The sequence below is a fragment of the Callospermophilus lateralis genome, chromosome 7 (genome assembly GCF_048772815.1).
Source record: "Callospermophilus lateralis isolate mCalLat2 chromosome 7, mCalLat2.hap1, whole genome shotgun sequence".
Classification (NCBI taxonomy): Eukaryota; Metazoa; Chordata; class Mammalia; order Rodentia; family Sciuridae; genus Callospermophilus; species Callospermophilus lateralis.
The window spans coordinates 120,780,864-120,806,010 of NC_135311.1; the positions used below are offsets into that span (position 1 = coordinate 120,780,864).

General features: G+C 35.4%; 1 protein-coding gene across 7 annotated transcripts in view; it reads right to left on the reverse strand.

Annotated features, from left to right (window-relative positions):
- S100pbp (S100P binding protein) overlaps nucleotides 1-25,147 on the reverse strand; it is a 41,580-nt gene that overhangs the window by 10,770 nt on the left and 5,663 nt on the right. Inside the window, exons 2-8 of one of the 7 annotated variants that reach the window (XM_076860813.2) lie at nucleotides 23,245-23,361; nucleotides 21,716-22,569; nucleotides 20,533-20,618; nucleotides 19,196-19,299; nucleotides 18,746-18,819; nucleotides 15,332-15,359; nucleotides 7,201-7,846 (exon numbers count right to left, since the gene is read on the reverse strand). In XM_076860813.2, coding sequence (XP_076716928.1) covers nucleotides 18,749-18,819; nucleotides 19,196-19,299; nucleotides 20,533-20,618; nucleotides 21,716-22,567 — 1,113 coding nt within the window. In that variant the 5' untranslated portion in view covers nucleotides 22,568-22,569; nucleotides 23,245-23,361 and the 3' untranslated portion in view covers nucleotides 7,201-7,846; nucleotides 15,332-15,359; nucleotides 18,746-18,748. Of the gene's footprint in view, nucleotides 1-7,200; nucleotides 7,847-14,916; nucleotides 15,360-18,745; nucleotides 18,820-19,195; nucleotides 19,300-20,532; nucleotides 20,619-21,715; nucleotides 22,570-23,244; nucleotides 25,116-25,147 lie in introns of those variants that run through there. The other 6 variants (XM_076860814.1, XM_076860816.2, XM_076860812.1 and 3 more) reach the window with 6 other exon arrangements.

A 25,147-nucleotide genomic window follows, 5' to 3' on the forward strand; every position in this document is an offset into this window, starting at 1 on the left:
TCTCTATGCTGTTGAGAGTCTTTTTTTTTTTTTTGTAAACCTTTCAAACTCAGTAATTTAAAAGTAATTATAATGTTTCTACTTCATGTAATCTAAAATACCTAATACAGAAAAGGGAACCAAAGGGAACCAAAGGGAATGAAGAAGGAAAGAGAAAAAATTTGATCCAGGGGCATAGACTACTGCTTTTATAAATAGAAAGCAAAATAGGAGGAATAAAAAGAAAAAAAAATAGTAGAAAGCAGGAATGCAAACATGTCAACTCTACCTCAATAAAACTAATGATACAAATCTTGACTGGTTTTCTTTGCACACAAAGCACAAAGTAAAAAGAAAAAAAAAAAACCTATTACACAGCTCATTTCTGAAGTGCTATATTATAGAGGGGATACTGAATAATATACAATGTCCTCAGAAATTCTGGCAAATGCAGAATCAGAATTTATATAACCACTGTTGCTTATGATCTTCAATAAAAATCAAAACAAGACTTCCACTTCTAGTCAAAATGAATGGGCAATTTAACCACCCACTGTAAGAAACTAGAAACTGGGCAAAATATATAAAACAATTTTGTTAAATCTATTCAGAGCTGGATGTGGTGGCACACATCTATAATCCCTGCTTCTCAAGAGGCCGAAGAGAGGATCAAAAATTACAAGTTGGCCTGGGTAACTTAGCAAGACCCTTGTCTCATAATAAAATAAAAAGCACTGGGGGTGCATTTAGTGGTAGAGCACTTACTAGCATGAACAAGGCCCTGGGTTCAATCCCCAGTACCACAAAAAACAAACACAAAATAACAATAAAAATTCCTATTCAGAATGTGATCCCTGAGGGATCAATTGGGATGAGTGAAACTTTACAGTTTGTAAAATAAACACCCCCCCCCCCCATGCTAGGGATCAAACCCAAGGTCTTCCACATTCTAGGCAAGCAGTCTTACCACTGAGCTACATCCCCAGCCCCCAAAACAACCCCCCCCCTGCCCCCCCCCCTTTTTGGTACTGGGGATTGAACCCAGGGGCATTCTGTCACTGAGCTACATTCCCAGTCCTTTTTATTTGAGACAAGGTCTCACTAAATTGCTAATGCTGGCCTGGAATTGATAGTTGCTGGGATTACAGGCATGCACCACTGCCCCAGCAACACTTCTAAATACATGAAAGCAGAGACTATACCACCCATAGACCTGCACACACACACACACACACACACACACACACACACACACACAAAAAAAAAAAATTAAAGGAAGTCCACAGGCAAAAGGAAAATAATACCAGATGGAAATTAGAGTCTATAGAAAAGGGATCAAAAGCACTGGAAATGGTAAATATGTGAGCAAATACAGTGGACTATTCCCATTTTAAAAAGTTTTTAAAAGCCAGACAAGGTAACAAACACCTGTAATCCCAGTGACTTGGAGACTGAGGCAGGAGGATTACAAGTTTGAGGCCATTCTCAGCAATTCAGCAAGGCCCTAAACAACTTACTGTGATCATATCTCAAAATAAAAATTAAAAAGTTCTGTGAATATAGCTCAGGGGTAAAGTACCCCTGGTTAAATCCATAGAATGTATGTGTATATGTATGTATATATAAATAAATAAAATAGTCTTTAAGCAGGCGTGGTGATGTGTACCTGTATTCCAAGCTACTTAGGAGGCTGAGGCAAGGCAAGAGAATGGCTTGAGCACAGGAGTTTTGAGGCCCAATCTGGGTATCACAGAGAGATGTCATCTCAAAAAAACCCAAAAAGTCCTTAATGAATGCCACTATCATATATAGGTGTAATACAATAATAAACATTAAAAGATAATTGATTATGGCAAAAAATATTGAAGAGCTGTATAATATATGTATAAAAAGTGTATAAAAACAATAGCACATACACAAAAAAGTAAGCTTGGAAGTATCTTCTCAGGATCTTAAATTATATGTTAAGTAATGTTATTTAAAGAGAGACTATGATAAGTCAAAGATGCATACTGCAAACACAGAGCAACAGTCAAAGTGTGTCCAAATATCCCTGGGATCCCAAGACCCTTCTGAGGATACAAAAGATCAAAATTATTTTCATAACAAAATTAAGATGTTATTTGTCTTTTCCATTTGCATTATCTCACAAGTGTATGGTAGCATTTTCCAGAGGCTATACGATATGTTAGGGAATGCACAATCATATAGAAAAAATCTACAGTCTCGTTAAGTCAGACATTAAACATACTTGAAAATTTTCTTATGTAATCTCCCTAAATGGGCCAGCTTTGAACTTGCAATCCTCCTGCCCAACCTCCCAAGCCACTGGATTACACATGCGCCACGGCATGTAGCTAGGGAAAGTTTTTTTTTTTTTTTTTTTTTTTTAATAATCCTAAATCTTTACTTAGTTATATTATATCCCATTGAGATCACAGTCATCTTAAAAACAAAAATTAATCTTTTGGTGTACAACCAGAGATGTGAAAAATTGTGCTCTATATGTTTAATATAAATTGTAATGCAAAAAATTTAACAATTATTTAAAATATTTTCAAAAATTAAAAAAAGGAAAATTTATTCATTTATTTATTTTTTAAAGAGAGAGAGAGAGAGAATTTTTTTTTTTTTTTTAAGAGAGAGTGTTTATTTAGTTAGTTTTCGGCGGACACAACATCTTTGTTTGTATGTGGTGCTGAGAATCGAACCCGGGCCACACACATGCCAGGCGAGCGTGCTACCACTTGAGCCACATCCCCAGCCCCCCCAAAAAAGGGAAAATTTTTTAAAAAATTGATCTTTTGGGGCTGGGGTTGTGGCTCAGTGGTATAGCACTTGCCTCACCATGCGTGGGGTACTGGATTCAATCCTCAGTACCACATAAATAGACAAAATAAAGATATTGTGTCCATGTAGAACATTAAAAAAATAAAAAGGTTGGTACATTCTGTGTGTATTTTAAAAATGGATTTTTTGAACACAACTTTAAATGAGTTCAAGTCTAGCCTATTTTGGAGTCATTCTAACATGGAGTAACATAAGAGGCAGAGCCTTATCTCAGGTAAGGTGAGGATCTTGACAAATAACACGACACATTACATCAATTGAACAAAGGCTAAGAAAGCTTTTTAGGGAGAGTTTTTTTGGTTTTTGTTTTTTAAATAAAATCACATATATTAACATGCAGTGGGCCTATTGTTATTTTAAAATGCACCAATATTTTAATAATTTATTAATTCTAATTTTAATATGGTTATGTACAGATATAATCCACCTAAACCAAAATACTCTTGATATCCTCAATCCAAAAGCTTTTCTCTACTACCCAAGAACAACCACTACAATTACAACAAAGAGGTATAGGTAGTAAGGGAAATGTGGAGATAAAATGGAGTACTCAAAAATAAAAAGAGCTAGGAAATGACGAAATAAAATATAAAGAATACACAGAAAAAAAAAATGTAGCAAGATGGTAGTTTTAATACCAACCATATTAGATAACCACTAAATGTGGACAGACTAAAATTCCAGTTAAAAGACTGAGATTGTAATATTTTAAAAAGATAACAGACCCAGCTATAAACTGTATATAAGCTATGTTTAAAGGCACAGGGTAAGGGGCTGGGGACGTGGCTCAAGCGATAGCGTGCTTGCCTGGCATGCGTGCGGCCCGGGTTCGATTCTCAGCACCACATACAGACAAAGATGTTGTGTCCGCCAAATACTAAAAAATAAATATTAAAATTCTCTCTCTCTCTCTCCCTCTCTCTCTCTATTAAAATTAAAAAAAAAAAATAAAGGCACAGGGTAAAATGATGAAAACACATATCATGCAAACGTTAATCAAAAGAAAGCAGGAATGGTTATGTTAATTTCAATGTAGACTATCAAACAATGAATAAGACAGAGGTAAAAAGAAATAGTTCATCATAATAAAGGGATCAATTTATCAAGACCATATAAGTGTTCTAAATATATATGCATCCAATAGCAGAGTTTCAAATACATGAGGAGCTGGAGGTGCAGCTCAGAGGCAGAATGCTTGCCTGGCATGTACAAGGCCCTGGGTTCCATCCCCAGCACTGGGGGTGGAGGGTGAGGTAGGAGGGTGGGGACTGGCAGAACTAAAAGAAGATACAAAGCCACAATTAGTATCAAAGATATGAACACCCCTCTTTTATTACATACTATAGGGTTGGGTACAGTGGCACACACATGTAATGCCCAGCAGCTCAGGAGGCTGAGGTAGGAGGATCACAGGTTCAAAGCCAGCCTTAGCAACTTTGTGAAGACCTAAGCAACTTAGTGAGACCCTGTCTCTAAAGGAAAAATAAAAGGACTGGGGATGTGGCTCAGTGATTAAAGCCCCTGGGTTTAATCCCTGGTACCAAAAAATAAAAAGCCAGAATTACCATAACACTTAAAGCAGACAAAAACATTACAAGAAAACTAAAGACCAATGCTCCTCAAAATCAATAACAAAACTCCTTTTATAAAAACTATTAGCAAGCCAGGCATGGTGGTACATGCCTGTAATCCCAGCTAACAGGAAGTTGAGGCAAGAGGATTGGAAGTTGAAGGTTAGCTTGAACAATTTAGCCAAGTCCCCACATCTCAAAACAAAAAAAAATAAAAAGGATGGGGGATGTAGCTCAGTGGTAGAACATCCCTGAGTTTAATTCCTAGTACTGAAATGTATGAATGAATGAATGAAGGAACGAACAAACAAACAAAGTATTAGCAAAGTGAATTCAGGACAATTCATTAAAACCAAGTGAGTTCTGGGCACAGTAGTGCATGCCTGTAATCCCAGCAGCTCAGAAGGCTGAGGTAGGAGGATTGAGAGTTCAAAGCCAACTTCAGCAATGGTGAGATGCTAAGCAACTCAGTGAGACCCTGTCTTTAAATAAAATACAAAATAGGGCTGGGGATGTGGCTCAGTGGTCAAGTACCCCTAAATTAAATCCCCAGTACCCCCCCCCAAAAAAACCACTTGAGTTAATCCCATCAATGCAAGTTAGCCTAACAATTAAAAACTCAAAAACTGTAAGGTACACAGAATAAAAGAAAAACACTATTATGACCTTCTAAATAAATGCAGAAAAAAATGTACCTGACAAAATTAACCACTCATTCATGATAAAAAAAATCACAAATAAAAATTCTACAAATAGGGCTGGAATTGTTGGCTCAGTGGCAGAGCGCTTGCCTTGCACATGTGAAGCACTGGGTTTACTCCTCAACACCACATAAAAATAAACAAAGATGTATTAAAACAAACAAACAAGCTCTACAAACAGAAGGGTAGAAAGGGGTTTCCTCAACTCAATAAAGGGCACTTATAATAAACTTATAGCTAATATCATGCTTAATGTACTAGAGATTCTAGCCAATACAATAAGACAAGAAAAAAGGCTTATAAACTAGAAAGAGAGAAACTACCTTTATTTACAGATAATATACCAATGTTATAGGTAACACACCAAATGCTAAAAAATCTCTTAAAAGTAGAAGGAAAATTTAGTATGGTTTGTATAATATAAAGTCAAAATACAAAAATCAGTTAAATTTCTGTATACTAGCAATAATCAACTGGAAATAGAAACTTTAAAAAATATCATTTACAGGGGCTAGGGCTCAGTGGTAGGGCACTTGCCTAGCATGAGTGATGCACTGGGTTTCAGTGATTCTCAGCACCACATACAGAACAAATAATACTCATGAATAAATTTAGCAAGACACATGTTAAGACCTGTTCAACACTGCTAAGAGAAATTAAGTGCAGCGGAGGAGGGGGCATGGGGGTAGGAAAGATGGTGGAATGGGATGAACATCATTACCCTAGGTACACATATGATTGCACAAATGGTGTTGTACCCTACTTTGGGTAAAATCATAGAAGTCAAAAATTGTGCTCCGTTTGTGTACAATGAACAGAAGATCATTGTGCTGTTATGTATATAACTGATCAGAATAAATAAAATTAAAAATTAAAAAATTAAATGCATGCATAAATGGAGAAATATATCTCGTTCACAGTTCAATATTGTTATGTCAATTCTCCCAAAACTGATTTATAGATTCACCACAATAGCAATGAAATACCCAGTATTTCAAACAAAACAATGACCGGATTCTTAACAAGAATGGAAATCCAAAGGACTAAAACAATTTCAAGATTTACTATGAAGTTCTGGTAATCAAGAGTGTGATACCAGCAAAAGAACAGGCATATGTATCAATGGAACAGAACAGATAATTCAGATATAAACCTATGGAAAGGATAGGTTTTTGTTTTTGTTTTTTTGTATCAGGGATGGAACTCAGGGATACTTAACCACTCTGTCTTTTTTTGTATTTATTTAGAGACAGGGTCTCACTGAGTTGTTTAGGGCCTTGCAAAGTTGCTGAGGCTGGCTTTAAACTTGAAATCCCCCTGCCTCAGCCTCCCCAAACTCTTGGGATTACACATATGCACCACCACACCCGGTGTACCAGGCATTTAACCAAGAGGCACTTTACCAATGAGCTACATGCCCAGTCTTTTTCATTTTTTATCTTGAGACAGAGTCTTACTAAGTTGCTGAGGGCCTTGCTAATTTGCTGAGGCTGGCCTCAAATTTGTGATATTCCTGTCTCAGCCTTCCAAATCACTGGGATTACAAGGCATTTGCTACTGTGCCCAGCTAAAAAAAGGATAATTTTTTTTTTTTTAGTACCAGGTATTGAACCCAGGGGTGCTTAATCACTGAGCCAACCTTTGTTATTTATTTTATTTATTCCCCAACCCTTTTTATTTATTATTTTGAGACAGGGTCTCACTAAATTGCTTAGGGCCTCACTAAATTGCTGAGGCTGGCTTTGAACTTGCAATCTTCCTGCCTCAGCCTCTGGAGCCACTGGGATTATAGGTCTGTGTCACAATGTCTTGAAGATTATTCTTTTAATAAATGGTCTGACAACTGGATATCCATATGCCAAAAAAGAAAAGAAACAAAATATCCCCTAAGTCTTTACAAAAGTCACAAAAATTTGTATAAAAAAACTTTGAAAAATTGTTTAGCAATTCTTGTAAAATGAAACTATATATGAATTAGTAATTCTAATTATTTAACTTAAGAAATAAAAACACACGTAGACACGAAAACTCATGTAGGAATGTTCATAGATTCTTTATTAATAATAGCCAAACACAACTAACACAAATATTCATCAACATGTAACCAGATTAAACTGTGGCACATTAAAACAGGAAAATAGAAAATTCAGCAGTAAAAGTAAAGAACCACTAGACTGGGGGTATAGTTCAGTGATAGAGGACTTGGTTTGCATGCTTGGGGCTCTAGGTTCCATCCCCAGCAATGGAAAAACAAACATGGATAAATCTCAAAAACATTGTCCCAAGTAAGATAAACCAGACACAAAAGAAAACTTACTGTATGATCCCACTTATATAAAATTCTAGAAAAGACAAATCTAAACTATAGGGGAACAAAGGAAAAAAAAAACAAAAAAAAAAAAAACAATGCTTTCCCAGTACTAGGGTGGAGACAGGGACCAGAGTGATAAACTTGGAGAATACAGGAAATTTCAGGGAGAATAAGGGAGGCAACATTCTACCAATCTTGATTATTGTGGTTAACTTCACAGGTGCATACATGTGTCAACAACTTACCAAAATGTACACTTAAAATGGGTGCATTTATTTCATGTAAAGTATACCTTAATAAACTTGATTTTTTTAAAAAGAGTCAACGCAAACTTTCAGATACACAAAGCAGGTGGACTTTTTGATTTTAGTTCCTCTTGCTCCTAATATTCCTCACTAAATCAGAAGTCTCAAATCAATAACCTCAGCAACCATCTAAAGAAATTAGAAAAAGAGGAGCAAATGAAACCCAAAGTAAGCAGAAGAAAGGAAATAATAAACATCAGAATAGTGGGCTGGGGTGCAGCATTTGCCCTGAATGCACGAGACCCTGGGTTCAAACCCCAGCACCACAAATAAAAAACAAAAATAAAATAAAAATCAGAATAGAAATCAAAGAAATAGAGCTGGCACAACACTGCAACACACCTGTAATCCCAGCTATTCAGGAAGCTGAAACATGAGAATCACAAGTTTGAGAGCACCTTGGGTACCTCAGCAAGACCCTGTGCCAAAATATACTTTTTTTAATACTTGAGACATGGCTGCGTGATAGAGCACTTATCTAATATATACAAAAGTGCAAGGTCCTAGGTGGAACTCCCAGTACCACACACACACACACACACACACACACACACACACACACACACACACACAAAAAAAAAATCCAAGAAAAACCTATAGGCCACAAGAGTTAATGAGGAAAGACTCAATATTTTTCGAAGACAAGGTAACAATCTCATTACTTGTATTCAGCATTGTAGTGGAGTGCAGTAAGACAAGAAAAGCAAATGATATCCAAGTTAGGTAGAAAATCTGACAGAATCTATAAAAAATTAGTAAAACTAATAGGTGAATTTAGGTAAGATTGCAAAATTCACAATCAGTAGTCAAAAATCAATTAAATTTCTATTTCTTTTTTGGTAATGGGTACTGCACCCAGAGGCGCTCTACCATTCAGCTATATCTCCAGCCCTTTTTAATTTTTGAGACAGGATATAATTAAAATGCTGAGGCTGGCATTAAATTTAAGAACCTCTTGCCACAGCTTCCCAAGTCATTAATATAACAGGCATGCACCACAACACCAGCTAAAATCATATTTATTTATTTACTTATTTCTATGGTCTTGGGGATAGAACCTAGGAGTGCTTTATCACTAAGCTACCTACATTCCAAGTCCCTTTTATTTTTCAATATTCAGATAGGGTCTCACTAGGTTGTTAATGCTGGCCTCAAACTTGCAATTCTCCTTATTCAGCCTCAGAGTTGCTGGCATTACAGATGTGTGTCACTGTGTTCAGTTAAAACTTCTGTTCTTTAAAAGACACTGTTAAGAGGGGCTGTAGTTGTGGCTCAGCGGTAGAGCACTTGCTTGGCACGGGCAAGGCCCTGGGTTCAATCCTCAGTACCACACAAAAATAAAATAAAGGTAATTGTGTCCAACTACAACTAAAACAAAATATTTTAAATTAAAAAAAAAACAACACTGTTAAAGAGAAGAAAGAAGAGGCTGGGACTGTAGCTCAGTGGTATAGCACTTGCCTCACAGGTGCGAGGCACTGGGTTTGATCCTCGGCATCATATAAAAATAAATACATGAAAAGATATGTGTCAATTTGCAACTAAAAATATTTTTTTTAAAAAAGGACAAGCCAGCAGGGCATGGTAGTGCACGCCTATAATTCCAGCAGCTCAAGAGGCTGAGGAAAGAGGATCACAAGTTCAAAGACAGCCTCGATAACTTAGTGGAGGCCTAAGCAACTTAGGGAGACTGTCTCAAAATAAAAAGGGCTGAGGATGTGGCTCAGCGGTGAAATGCCATGAATTCAATACTGGTACCCCCCCCCAAAAAAAAAGACAAGCCACAGACTGGGAGGAAATGGGCAAAAGATCTCTAACCAAGGAAGATACACAAATGGCAAATAAGTACATGAACAGGTACCTAACATTGTCAATCCTTAGGGAAATGCTAATTAAAACCACAATGTAGTGGGAAGCTGAAGGAGGAGGATTCCAAGTTCAAGGTCAACCTCCACAAGTTAGTGAGGCCATAAAAAACTTAGCAAGACTCTGGCTCAAAATAAAAAATATAAGGGCTAGGATCCAGCTCATTGGTAAAGCATTCTTTGGTTCAATTCTCAGTACCAAATAAAAGTAACAAATGTTGGCAAGGATGTGGAAAAATTGGGACCTTTGGTGCAGCTGCTGTGGATAAACAATTTGGCAGTTCCTCAAAAAATTAAAAATAGGGCTGGGATATAGCTCAGGTTTAGAGTACTTGCCTAGCATGCATGAGGCTCTCAGTTTGATCCCCAACACCACACATACACACGCACACAAATTAAAAATAGAATTACCATATGATACAGCTGTATACATAAGAATTGAAAGCAGGGTGTCAAAGAGATATTTGTAGACCCAGATATGTAGCAGCAATGTTCATAACTACTAAAAGTTAAAAGCAACTCAAGTGTCCAAATGATAGATAAATGGATATTAAAAATGTGATATTACATATCCTGAAATACTATTCAGTCTTAAAATTTTGATAAGTGCTACAACATGGATGAACCTTGAAGTCATTATGCTTAGAGAAAGCCAGTCATAAAATGAAAAATACTGTATCATTAGTCTTACACGAGGTACCTAGAATTGTCAAAATTCATAAAGACAAAGGGTGCTTGCAAGAACCTGGGGGAAGCAGGGATGAAGACCTATGGTTTAATAAATATAGATAGAACTTAACATTTGCAAGACAAAAAAGTTCTTGAGATGTGTTGTGATGATAGGTGCATAATAATATGAAGATACTTAATACTATTGGATGTTATAGCTTACAATGGCAAAAAAAAAAAGGCAGGGGAGTAAAAAATGAAGGTCAATATGTATGCTGTGTCTATTTTTCTACAACAAAAAAAATTAGGAAAAAAAATACTGTTTCAAGTGTTTCTAAGGATGGGAGCAACTGGAATGCATACAATGCTGGTAGGAATATAAAATGATACATTCATTCTGGAAAACATTTTGGTAATATATTAAAAAGCTGAGCACACACTTACCATATGATCCATTGATTTTTTTTTTTTTTAAACTTAAAACTCAGTACATATAAACTTCAAAATAATTATGCTGGGCTGTGAATGTAGCTTAGTTGTGGAGCACTTGACAAGCATGCTCAATGAAAAAGTAAAAAATGCTATGAGAAGGAAGCCAGGCTCAGAGAAGAGGTACACATTGTATGATTCCATATTTTTTTTTTAAACAAAACTCTAGAAAATATAAATTATGGTGACAGCAGATCAATGGTTGCCTGGAATTGGGAGGGGGCAGGGAAAAAGGTAGAATGGAAGAATTATAAAGGTATATGAAGGAATTTTGGGGTCTGAATCTTAAATTTAATGGTAATTTCATGGGTGTATACATCAAAACTTGAAAAACTATATACTTAAAGCATGTAAAGTATGGGATGAAATTGTAACTCAGTGTTAGAGCACTTGCCTAGTATGCATGAGGCCCCTGGATTCAATCCCTACTATCACACACACACAAAAAAAAGAAATCATTAATGTAAATGTAGAAATGAACAAGATGAAAAAGTTGAGAAAATAGTCTATCAAGTCTAATAAAGACAGAGGAAGAACAAGGAAAGAAAAAAAAAGAAAAGGAACTTAGAATATCAGTCCTCGAAGTCTCAATATTTAACAGGAGAAAGAGAGAACAGACAATATAGAGAGAAAACAATGACCCAAAACATGCAAGTAGACAGGCATGATAGCACACGCCTGTAATCCCAGCTACTCCAGAGGGTGAGGCAGGAGAGTTGTAAGTTCAAGGCCAGCTTCAGCAACTTAGCAAGAGACCCTGTTTTAAAATAAAATGAAGAAGGGCGGGGGATATAGCTCAGTGGTTGAACACTTGTCTCCTATGTTATAGGCCTTGGGTTCTATCCTCAGTAACACACAAAAAAAAAAACCAACTCAGAATTGAAGGATACATATCCCACATTAAAAGATCCAATAAGTAGCATAAGGAATGTGAGGGGAAAACAAGAACCAAAAAAGAAAGAAAAAACAAAACAACAACAACAAAAAAAACCCCTCAGCACCAAGATATCTCAATAATCAGTACAAAATTTTAGAATACAATGGATAAAAAGAAGATCTTGGGGCTGGGGTTGTGGCACAGTGGTTAGAGTGCTTGCTTAGCATGTGTGAGGCACTGGGTCAATCCCCAGCACCACAAAGGTATTGTATCCATCTATAATTAAAAATATTTTAAAAAAATATCTTAAGAACTTCTAGAGAAAAAAGCAGTAGGTCACATACAAGGAAATAATTAACAACAGACTTTTTAACAGTAATGCGTGCATGTACATCTTTAAATTTCCAAGGAAAAATGACTTGCAACATAGTGTTCTATACCAAACTATCAATCAAGTATTGGGATAAAATAATTTTCAGATGTGTAAGGACCTAAAAAAAATTTTAATCTCCTATGCTCCCTTTATTAGAAATTCCCTTCTTATCAATTCTTACCAAATTTTTGGTAATAAAACTAATTCTAATTCCAAATCTCTGGTACTAAAACCAAAGATTAAGAAAGAGAAAAACAAAGGATCTAGGAAACATAATTCAATCTAGGAAGGCAGCAAAGGCAAATCCTAGATGACAGCTCTGTAGCAGGGCTAAGAAACAAACAATGCAGATTTGAATAACAGAGTATTCTGAGAAGGAGAACTCCAGAAAAAAAAAATTAGGAGTTGGTAGATAGATTACTGGTATGTTTGAGTATTTATGGAGAGAGAAGGGTAACACTGATTAGAACATAAGTTCATTAAATTCATATTCATTTAAAAAAAATAAGGACATAGTCATATATACTCCTAAAAATAACGAGGCAATTAACAACTCCAGAAAAAGGAATGATTTAAGAAAATGAAACACTACTTGGCTTTGCAATGAACAATATTTACTTATTTGTAACACAAACAATAAACACTACCTTAACACCCATTAAGATAACTGCTACTAAAAAAAACAAAAAACAAGTGTTACAAAGATGGGGAAACATACTCTTGTACAATGCTGTTGGGACTATAAAATGATACAACTGCCTTATAAACACAGTATGGAGGTTACTAAAAATACATACATACATAAAACTAACATATGATCCAGCAATCCCACTTCTGGATATATATCCAAAAAGAATATAAAGCAAGGTCTCAGAGATATCTGTAGACCCATGTACACAGCAGTTCTGTTCGTAAGAGCCAAGAGGTGGAAGTAACATGAATGTTACTTCCAGATCAATGGATAAACAAGATGTGGTATACATATAAAAATGGAATAGCCTTAAAAGAGAAGAAATTCCTGTATATGCCACAATATGAATGAATCCTATAGACATTAAGTGATATAAACTAGTTCACACACACACAAATAAATAAATAAATAAGAAATACAAATACTGTATGATTCCACTTACACGAGGAATAAGGGAGGAGTGTAATTTTTGTATAATGGATATGGAATTTCAGATTTGCAAGATGAAAAAGTTTTGCAGATCTGTTTCACAACAATGTGCACATATGTAATACTACTGAACTGTAGTGTTACATATTTAACCCTTTAAAGCTGGTTAAGATGAAGCAGGGTGCTGGGCACGGTGGCACACACCTGTAATCCCAGTGGATGGGAGTTTAAGGCAGGAGGATCGAGAGTTCAAAGCCAGCCTCAGCAAAAGCAAGGCTCTAAGCAACTCAGCGAGACCTTGTCTCTAAATAAACTACAAAATAGGGCTAGGGATGTGGCTCAGAGGTTGAGGGCCCCTGAGTTCAATCCCCAGTACAAAAAAAAAAAAAAAAAAAAAAGAGCAGAGTGTGGTGGTGCCTAAGTCTACTCCCAACTACTTAGGAGGCTGAGGCAAGAGGATCTGAAGTTTGAGGCCAACCTGGGAAACTCAGCAAGAATCTGTGTCAGAATGCTTACATAGAACATACAACAGCCTGGGTTCAAACTCCAAAACCATAAAAAAAAGCACTAAAAACCCAATATGGCAAATTTTGCCAGATGTAGTGGTGCATGCCTATAGTTCTAGCAGCTTGGGATGCTGAAGCAGGAGGATTGAGAGCTCAAAGCCAGCTTCAGCAACTTAGTGAGGCCCTAAGCAACTCTATGAGACCCTGTCTCTAAATAAAATAGAAAAAAGGGCTGGGGATGTGACTCAGTGGTTGAGCGCTCCTGGGTTTAATTCCTGGTACCAAAAAAAAAAAAAAAGGCAAATTTTATGTTATCATTTTTAACAACAATTAAAAAAAAACCAAAACAACGGCATCATGAGAACAGAGCCAGTTTGAAATAAAATGAACATCAAAAAAGCTATAATTGAGTATAATAATTTTTAAAAAAATCCATGAGCACTGAAGATATAGTTCAGAGCTAGAATACATATTTAGCATGTGCAAGTCCCTAGGTTTAGTCCATGACCCTAGTAAGTTATTAAAAAAGAGAAAAAAATATCCATGAGTTCACAGTGATATTTAAAAAAAAAAAAAAAAAAAAAAGTAGAATTAGGTCTTGGGGCACACACCTATAATCCCAGTGGCTTGGGAGGCTAAAGCAGGAAGATCGTGGGTTCAAAGCCAGCCCCAGCAACTTAGCGAGACCTTGTCTCAAAATTTTAAAAAAGGGTTAGGGATGTGGCTCAGAGGTTGAGAATTACTGGATTCAATCCCTAGTACAAAAAAAAAAAAAAAAAAAAAAAATTCTTATTCAGGAATAGTACAGCACAGCTACCTGGGAGGCTAAGTCAGGAAGATGGCTTAAGCACAGGAGTTTGAGGCCAGTCTGGGCAACATAGTAAGACTTTATATCAGAAAAAGGAGGGAAGGGAGGGAAAGAAGGATGGAGGCAGGCAGGCTGATAACTGTACAAGAAATGATATATTTAGAAAATAAGCATTTTCTATGCAACGTAGCTCATTCAGGCAAAGATCATCAATGAATGCTCAAATCATTAGGTAAACAGTTTGCTGGAAACAGGATATTCATATGGTACCAAAATATCACCCCACAAATGACTTAATTACAAAGAGGAAAAATGTAATTTACATTGGAATGACATGGCAATTAATGACCTCAACAATATTATTATTAATGGAACAACCTGTCATTAGTGCCTCCTAATTTGATATAAGATGAATACCTAACAGCAGTTCTGAACTATTTCAATTCAACATCTTAATCTGAATCTAATTCTGTTACTAGACCCAACTTCTAGTTTACAGAAGTACAGGGAATGGAGGAACAAATTAAACACCACCAAGGGAACAATCAGACAAAATTTAAAATGTGGGACAATCTACAAAACAAATGACCTAAATTAAAAGAAATTAAGCAGACAAAAACTAAACATGGGAACCTTGATTAGATACTATTTGAACAAAGTTACAAAAAGACATTTTAGGACAAATGTGAAAACTGGAATATGGACTAGATATTAGATGATTTTAAGAAATAATGATTAAAAATAAATTGTCAATTAACATAAAAATGTTTAACCTTACTAATTATTAAAACAAAATGTTAAAATTTGCCTATCAATACTGGTGACAGTAAAAATTAATACAAATTTTGGGGGGCAGGACAATCTGGTAACATGTAACAAAAGTTTTCAAAATGTTTATATACTTTACCCAGCAATTCCACTTCTAGGCATTCATCCTATAGAAATAAGAGTTGTACATAAACATTTATTGACCAGAATATTTACTACAGCAGTACTAATGAAAATGGATACAACCTAATTATCCAAGATGGAATAAATTATGTAATAGAACTCTTTGTAATCATTAAAAATCTTAATGTGGAATATTCAATGTGTAAAGGTCCTTAAAATACAGTAAGTATAAAGAAAGCGATTACAAAATAAGTTAATTTCCCTGTATATATTCTACCTTATAGGAAACATAATTATCAAAATGTTAACTTTATAGAATGAATTGCTAAGTGATTTTGATTTTTTTCTTTGTAGGAGAGAGATCAGTTTCTAATAACTGAAAGAATAAAAAAATGGAAAAGCAAAGTTTTTTTCTTATAATCCTAGACAGCAAACTAAGAACTACCACCTGAAATTACAGGGAAGCCAAGTCTGATCCACTATAAGGAATCTTTCCAATAATTAAGAGTTTTCAAAGCAATAAATGGCCTACCTCATGATAATGGGTTATGTATATAAGAACTTCGATCAAAGGCTGAATGGTCATTTGGCAAAGATATACAGAACAGATTTATGTGTTAGGAGATTAAAGAGAAGATCTTAATGATCCTTCCAACTAGAACTGATAATTTTATATAAAGTTTTTCACTAGTAGCAGAGATGCTAGGAAGGAATTTATATTTTTATTTTGTAGATGGGTTATTAAAACCCCATATGGCACTAAATTAAACAAAAGAAAGTATGCCTACATTAGAATAATGGAGTTAAATGATGATTTGTTACATTCTGTGTCAATAATATACACATTATTGATAAAGTAAAAGATGACTAACCCAATGGAATGAATTCAGAATGAATTAACAAGAACTACCTTTCAATTTGCCCCCTACTAGTTTCTCTGTGTCTAATAAGAATCTGAAGAATTAAACTTTTCCAAGGTAAAATAGCTCTAAATATCTCAAAAGAAATACAAGAGGTACTGTACTACCTTTTTTTTTTTTAAAATTTGGATGCCCTTAATCATATATAAACAGAGGAAAGATGAAGAATAAGCCATTCCCCCTTTTTAATATGTGTACAAAATTTTAAGACTTTAGATATATGACTACTGGGCAGTAGAAAGTGACACAAAAATTTAGTATCTGATGGGCATGGGGGTGCACGCCTGTAATCTCAGCTACATGGTAGACTGAGGAAGGATAATTACAAAGTCAAGGTCAGCCTGGGCAACTTAACAAGACCCTCAAAATAAAAAATAAAAAGGGGGCCAGACTCAGTGATAGACTGCCTTGCCAATAACCTTTGTATTGGGTAACTCAGTGGTAGAAGACTGGGATTCAATCCTCAGCAAAATACACACACACACACACACAAAAAAAAACAAAACAAAACAAAACAAAAAAAAAAACAGTATCATCCTGGATTCCTGGAAGACAGATGGAAATGCTAGAGGCCTATGAAAATTTTACAATGTCTGTGATGCTGAAAATCATTAGATGTCAGAAGAAATTCCCTAAAAGATCTAATTTTTAAAAATTAATTAACTAATTTATATATTTTTGTGGTACTAGATATTGAACCCAGGGGCGCTCTTACCACTGAACTATATCCCCAGCTCTTTTTAAGACAGATTCTTACTAAGTTGCCAAAGTAGTCTTGAAATTTTAATCCTCCCGCCTCAGCCTCCAGAGTAGCTGGGATTATAGGTGTGTGCCACCACACCTAGCTAAGGATGTAATTTTTAAAAATAAAAATATTCTTTTAATATGTAAATGTTCTAACTATACAAAAGTATAGTATAATGAAGACCCAGGCACCTATCACTCAGCTTCATCTAGCTACATTTTGTTAAAGCTATTACATTTAATTTTCCAGGTTTGGGTTTTTTAATTTTCTTTTGAGATTTCAATACCAGATATCACACTATTTTACCTATAGAAACTTCAGTATGAAAAGATGAACTTTCTTGTTAACAATAAGTATTCAATAAATGCTGGTTACCAGGACTAGGTATTATTCTATGAATTAAATTTGCACTTATACATACAATCTCACAAGCTAAGCCTCATTATTCTCATTTGACAACTGAGTTTATAATGGGTCATAAGAACTTCGAAAAAAATAAGCAGTGGTGCCAAAATATGAACCTAGACTAGATTTTATTTTTTCAACCACTAAGGTCTGCTGCCTTTCCACATAGTTATTCTAGCTGCACCTTGGACATATGTACAGGAGAGGGACTGGTAAATGAGGAAGAGGATGGAATGGAAAATATTCTATAATATGAGCAGTTGCTCCTTGCTTTTCCTGTGAAATTTTCTTTAAATGGGCCAAATGAGAAAAGCAAAATGTAAGTAGGTATCAGTACCAACCACCTAAGGAGGAGGAAAGTCACCTCACAGAAAGAAAAGTAATGATAAGGCCTTTTCCACAGAATTTGAATATAAACAAATCTAATTTGTCCCTCCCAACAATATGGGTGGAAAGGTGTCTTTACTTCCACCAGATATAAAAAACAGTTTAAGAAAAAAAAAAAAAAATCTCACAAGCAGAGGGTTGAAAAAATCAGAATTCTTTCTCCATTGCACTTTTATTTGAATATAATATGATTGCTTAACAAAATTGTGAGTAGAAACTACGAGGACCTGGAATAAAAATGTCTTCTGATGGATAATTTGGGAGTTTCACTACAGGTTTATAAAACAAACGACTAATTCAAAGTCTTTTAAAAAGAAAGGGGGGTGTCTTCTGCTGAAGGAATGACAATCCCCCTAAAACCTTCCCTAGCAACTTACAATAATCAGTAATTACTCATGTCTTTCTCTGGAACTTACCTAGGACATCCTCCTTCCTCATCTTCCACTCTTCCCAAATGCAATCAGGTGAATCCTTCATAGCTTCTACTGTATTTTTAAATGCAACTCTTTGGAGAACTAACCAATAGTGCTTTTTCCTTCCCTGAACTATGAATTTCCAGAGGGCCAAGATCCTCTATAACTTCTCTTTACATTTCCAATTTATAATCTTCAGACCTAGCACCGCTGAAAGTAACCAAGAAAGGTTTACTGAATGAATAGGAAAAGAAGCCAAAGATGGCAGAATTTTGAGTGATCTGTAGGAGAAAGAGTTCTTTTTATCAGTGTAAAACCACCCTAATTTCTGTACCTTCAGTTTTGCCCACAAGTTTCCCTTTAGGAATTTCTCCATTAACCAAAAGTTCAAGCTGAATGGTAACATGAAATATACTCTTAATAGTTGGAGAAAGATTCTAACCACTTTGGTCTGCAATAGCCTATAATGAAATATGGAAAAATTAGCTTAAAGAATTTTGAAAATAATCAAATCTTTTATACAGAAAAAATAGCTTGAAGAATCTTGAAAATAGTCAAACCTTTCAGAAGCTTTCATTCAGAAGCCAGGATACAGGATGGTGTTTGAAATGCTTGCTTTTTTTACATATAAATGCTAAAGTCAACAGGGAAAATAAATAATTTCAAATTAACTAGTAAGGTCATCGAATTCTACTACTTTTCAGGCAAAAAAAAAATTCCTAGTAAAAAAAGTAGAGGTCTGAGCTACAACCCTCAGCCATGAGGGATGCACTCTTCATATATGGTAGTAATATGAGTCTGCTTAGACCTTTCCCAAATACCATTAGCCAAAGCACTTTGGGTGATTATATGGCTAGGCAATCCCTTGAAATAAAAATCTTTGGGTAAGGAAGTATCTTTGTCACCAATTTAAGAAAAGTTTAAATAATCTCCCAATTTAAGATGCATTACACTTGAAAGAAAAAGTCCCATTACATGTTTTATATGCCATTCTTTCGTTACCATGTTACCTTGGTTAGAGTCCCCTGGATCTTCTATATGATCAAAGACACTCCTGAGATAAATTTGCTTCTGCTGTTCTAGATCTGATTGTGAAAACGTCGAAACATTAGTCCTTGAATAAAGCAAACCAGGAGGAAAAACAGTCCATTAGAACCATGAATATACTGCTTTGTAAAGAAAAGTCACATACTGTTAACTGTTAGAACAACCAACTTTCCAGAGGCAAAATTCTCTTTTAAGTTCCAGTGACAGAAGGCAGCATTAGTCATATAATATGAAGCAGAAATCAGGCATGAAACAAAGAGTAAAATGAAAAGAAGAAATAGATACAACCTCCTAATAAGGGATAGGAAGGTAAAGATTACCTAGTCCCTAGAGAAAGAAAGCTTTTGTTGAATAATTCAAGGTTAGTCAGGAAATAGCTAACTTCACAGAGCCATAGAAAAGTTGAATGAGATAAAGACTGAACAGAACAAGCTAAATCTGGCAAGTAGGGCAATGGTGACCACAGCAAGAGCAATTTCTGGCCCTTGCTCATACTGATTGCACTGTATTAAAGCCAGTGGATGAGATTATAAATTTATTACCGTTCCAAGTAATGTGATTTGTGTTCCTTTGGTATAATTTCCATTGTAAGCAATTCATAAGATTTCCCTCAATTATGCAAACAAAACAGAAAACTAGGATTGGGGAGGCAGTCAAAGGGGACTATATTTGTAATATTTAAAACTTTTAATGCAGAATAAATATAATACATAATCAATGTGTGAAAAAAAATTTTTTTTAATTTCATCATAAGAAAAGTCAATCTGATTTCAACAACAACAAAAAAAGTTTTTCTAGTACATTCAATGAAAAGGCCCATGTACAGACACTGCCATCTCCTGGCAATAAGAAAATCAACTGAAAAAGCGATCCAAATATCTGCAACCCCTGACTAGAATTTTCCCCAAGGACCTGTGTACAAGTTGGCAGAGCTGATTGAGGAATTTTCTACATATTTACATGTTAACATTTTTGTTAAAATTACTCTCTATGCTCCTATCATACATGTTACCAGGCTTCTACACAAGAGATCTTGCATTTGCATTTATTTCTCTGTTTTTTAACCTTAAAAATAACCCTATGAGGTAGCAGAGAAGGTATCATGTTTTATTTTAACTGACATAAAAAAAAAACAAGATGAGAGATTATTTGACTTGCTCAGGATCACACAATCAATAGTACCAGAACTTTCAGTTTGCTTACTCCCATGTAGGGTCTTCTCCCATAATAAGGATATTGGAGAGGGGAAAAAAATAAAGAAGAACCAACAGAAACCAGAATATTTACACTGTTACATTACCTGGTTTTGGTTTGTAGAACAGGAATGACTTTGCCTAGTCTTCTCTCACGGACTTTCATTTCCCCAGAATCCTTGTCAAGAATATCCTGTTTGTTTGTTTGTTTGTTTTCAGAGCAGAAGGAATGCAAAAGGAAGATAGTTTTTAGTTATAAGTTCTTTTTCTTCATTTAAGTTTCAGCTATAACATATAACTGAAAATAACACTTTATGGAAATATTTTTTAATTAAAGGTTAGAACTGAATAGCCTTGAACACTACTGTATAACACACACTATAGTAGCGCTTTAAATGAAACAGCAACTATAATCTTAAAAATAAATAAGCAAATCATATGAGGTAGGAATTATTATATATTATCCATTTGGCAGAAAGAAAATCAGTTAGGAAAATTGTCCAAAACCTCTTTTTTTTCCAGTTCTTCAGTGGCCGATTCAGCACTGGTACTATACTGAATAAGGATAGCAACTAAAGATTCAGACTTAGGATAAAATCCAAAGAAAGAAGAAATAATAATAAAATAATCATCATCTTAGCAATAATAATTAGTAATTTGATATGATGTATTAGGTACTATAAATACATCATTTCACTAATCCTCTCTCTACCTAAAAAATATTATTTGTGCAGGCATGGTGGTGCACTCCAATAATTCTAGTGGCTCCAGAGGCTGAGGCAGGAGGATTACAAGTTCAAAGACAGTCTCAGCAGTTTAGCAAGGTCCTAAACAACTTAGGAAGACCCTGTCTCAAAATAAAAAAAATTAAAAGGCCGGGGATGTGGCTCAGTGGTTAAGCGTTCCTGAGTTCAATCCCTGGTACCAGAAAAAGAAATATTATTTACTCAAATTTACAGATAAAGGTGGGGGAGGGGTTAGTGATATAGCATAAGCACAAGGCCCTGGATTTCACTCCAGCACCAAAAAATAAATAAAAACAAAAGGAAAAAAAGAAAGAAAAAAAAAATAGGGAAACTAGCCCAGGGTCACAGGGCTAGTCAGGATTTAAATCCCCATTTGTCTAAACACAAAGCTGGGCTAGATTATAACAAATGCACCACTGTGGTATATAATGCCTATTATAGGGGAGGCTGTACATGTATGTGGACAGGGATATAAGGGAGCTCTTCTGTACAGTTTCTGAATGAAAACAATTTTTTTTTTTTACCTTGAAAAAAATGTACTTACTCTGTTTGATGAACTGGAAACAACAGGAAACCTCATTTCACAACTTGATTTATGTGAGCCACCATTTTTCCAGGACGACCCCATATTTGGAGTCTCTGAATGCTCTGAGATCTGAGAGAACACAGGTGTAGATTTCTTACTGTCAGGTGTATTTTTATCAGAGACAGTTTGTTGAAAGTTATTGTTCAAAGGAGAAGAGAACAGGGACCCATCCCAAGCAGAGTTATTGGGGCTGATCTCTTCAGATTCAGTGCAAAGTTCACTCTCATTAGGGCTAAGACCATCTTCTCTCATCCCTTCCTCAAGAGAAGAGGGTTTTTCAGTATCTTTGGATGAATCAATCTTGTCCTTATCAAGCACAGGATCACAAACTGATGGATTAAATGGTGCAACAACAGTTACTTTTATAAGATTCTTTTCTAGTACAAATCGTCTGTTTAACGGTTTAGTAGGAATTGGTCCATGACCAACTGATGTACTTAGCTGAGGTAGTTTGAAGAGGCCAGGAGTCTCAGCTACTGGTCTCAAGTTGTACAATGAATTTTTTTCTTGGGGAGTTTCAAGTAGAACTTGACTCCCTTTCCCTCCGTTTTCAACATGCCCGCCATCATCTTTACACAACCTTTCTTCCAAAGAAAAGTGCTCATCTGATGGGTCATCATCCTTCAAAAGCTCATCAATCTCTTCCTCAGTGTAATTGAAATTGTCATCATCTTCTTCTCCATCAGACAGCTCCAGCAAGGAATCATCCAATTCATCCTCATCCAAGGAACCCCAAGAAAATGGGGCAGTGTCTTTAGGCAAGAAAGAGGTACCAGAAGACTGTTCTGAAGGTACTAGTGAGCACGTCATATCTGAAAAATAAAAGTAAGTTTCACTAAGGAATAGAAAATTCTTCAAACCAACTTTAACCCACTATACATCAGAGTGGTATCCTAATATTTCAATTTCTTTGCACTGAGACTTATAACAAGAAAACTAATTTTAAGATATTTAACCTTACCAGAATTATGGAAATACATATTAGAATACTTTTTCTTATCAAATGATAAAAATAAAGAACAGGATACTCTGGATTGATGAAGATGTGAACAAGCACTCACACACTATCACTCAGAGTATAAATTAGCACAATAATTTGTGAAGAGTAATTTGGTAATACCATTTGACCGAGCAATTTCACTTCTGGACATTTATTTTACAGAAGCACCTATTACAAATGCACATGAAAACATATACAAGGCTGTTCAAAGTAGTGTTTTTCAAAGTAGCCAAGTTTGGAGGTAACTTTAATGTCCATCAACAGAAACATTCAGTAAAACCATGGGCATTCACACTAGAATATTTTTCCAACTATTTAAAGACACACGAAGTAAACCATTATGTATTATCATGGAAAGATATCTATAAGATACAAACAATACTTATACATATATATATATATAGTAAGATGTTTGAACGTTCAATTTATACTTTTAAAATTAAAAAAGGGTGGGGGACATAATTAGATAAATAACTGTCTTCCATACTGTGTGGAGCTGCTGGAGCAATCTCTGCCTTTGCCACAAGACCAAATGGAAAAAGGTTTCAGCTTCTGCTAGCTGTTCCTTTCAGGAGACTTGTCAAGATGATTGACTCCCACCTTCCTGCAGGCACAAAGAAAATTAAAGGATCTTCTCATCACTTTCAACTCTGCTAATTACGAAGTCAACTGTATTATGCTTCAAGGTGTTCCATCTATTAATTTTGATCTTGATTTTTTTTAAATACCACAAAGTTGAATTTTTTTTTTTGAGTCAAGAACATCAAAGAAAAACCTTTAGAGGAAAAAATTATGCAACTAAAAACTAGTTTTGTTCCTCCCAACAATTTGCACTTTCTTAAGACTATGATTTGCTTTAGTAGGATGAATACTGGCTTGGGAATCCAAAGACCTGGATTATAGTACTGGTCCTGTTATTAACGAGATCCAACCAATTAGCCATTTAACCATTTTGATTATAAAATGGGAAGGATGGAGAAAGGGGTACGAGGCAATGTCTAAGAGTCCACCAAACTCTAATATAATCACACCCCCCAAAAAAACTAATAAACTAATTTTCATTATATATAAAATACAAAGAAAAGATCTGCAAACACAAAATCAATGACCATTATAACCTGTAGAGAGACAGAGGTAAGTTAAGGGAAGTCTTCTGTCTGTATCATTTTTACAATTCTACTTGAATATATATTTGTATACTTAAAACCTAGTTTACAAACAGCTCACGATAGACTTAATCTGTAATTGTTCAGGTTGGAAAGGTGACTAAAACGCTAGTATTTTAAGAAGAAATGCTTAACACTGAACTCAATAATTAGAAATTCCTTGTGGCTTTTTTTTTGGGGGGGGGGCAGTACTGGGGATTGCACTCAGGGCACTCAACCACTGAGCCATATCCCCAGCCCTATTTTGTAGTTTATTTAGAGACAGGGTCTCATTGAGTTGCTTAGCGCCTTGCTTTTGCTGCGACTGGCTTTGAAATCAGGATCCTCCTGCCTCAGTCTCTCGAGCCTCTGGGATTACAGGTGTGCACCACCAGGCTGGCCCTTACAGCTTTTTAACTATAAAGTTTCCTCTATTCCACTACCCTTCATAACCACACCTTGAGTTTTAGCTTCAGTTCATACATTGTTTCAGAAAACATTGTCTGAGCTTCAGTCATCACATAGCACTGAGTTACATGGTATACCTTTATGTGATTTCCAAGAAATAAAATTATGGTTCCCACCCTCCAGGAATTTATATAATCTATGCTACAGAGACAGCACTGAAAATTATGCACCATTATCAGACTACAAAATGGTATGAACAATAAAGTACTAGAAAGAGGTAGAAAAAGGAAAAGATTACAGAAAACAAATTTTCTCATGTATTTAAACTTAGAGCCACTTATATTTTTTATTTTACCAATATCGCAGCATTTGTGGATAGGTGGGGCGTAGCTCAATGGTAGAGCTCACGTTTACTAGGTCCTGGGTTCAATCCGTAGCACCAAAACAAAAGCAAAAACAAAACCCAACAATTATTGTGACAAGAGTTCTAGGCACTGATCCCCAAAAAACCAAAGGCGAAATATTCTCTCTGATATGCAGATGCTAACACACAATAAGGAAGGGGGAATAGAAGTTCACTGGATTAGACAAAAGGGAATGAAGGGGAAGGGGGGGGTATGGGAATAGGGAAGACAGAATGAGTTGGACATACCTTTTCTATGTTCATATATGAATACATTACCAGTGTAACTCCACATTATGTACAACCACAAGAATGGGAAGTGATATTCCATGTACTTATGTCAAAATACCTTCTACTGTCATGTATAACTAAAAAGAAAAAATAAGAGTTCCAGGCATTGAAAACAGGTATCTCTATGAAGAAAAAAGTCAATT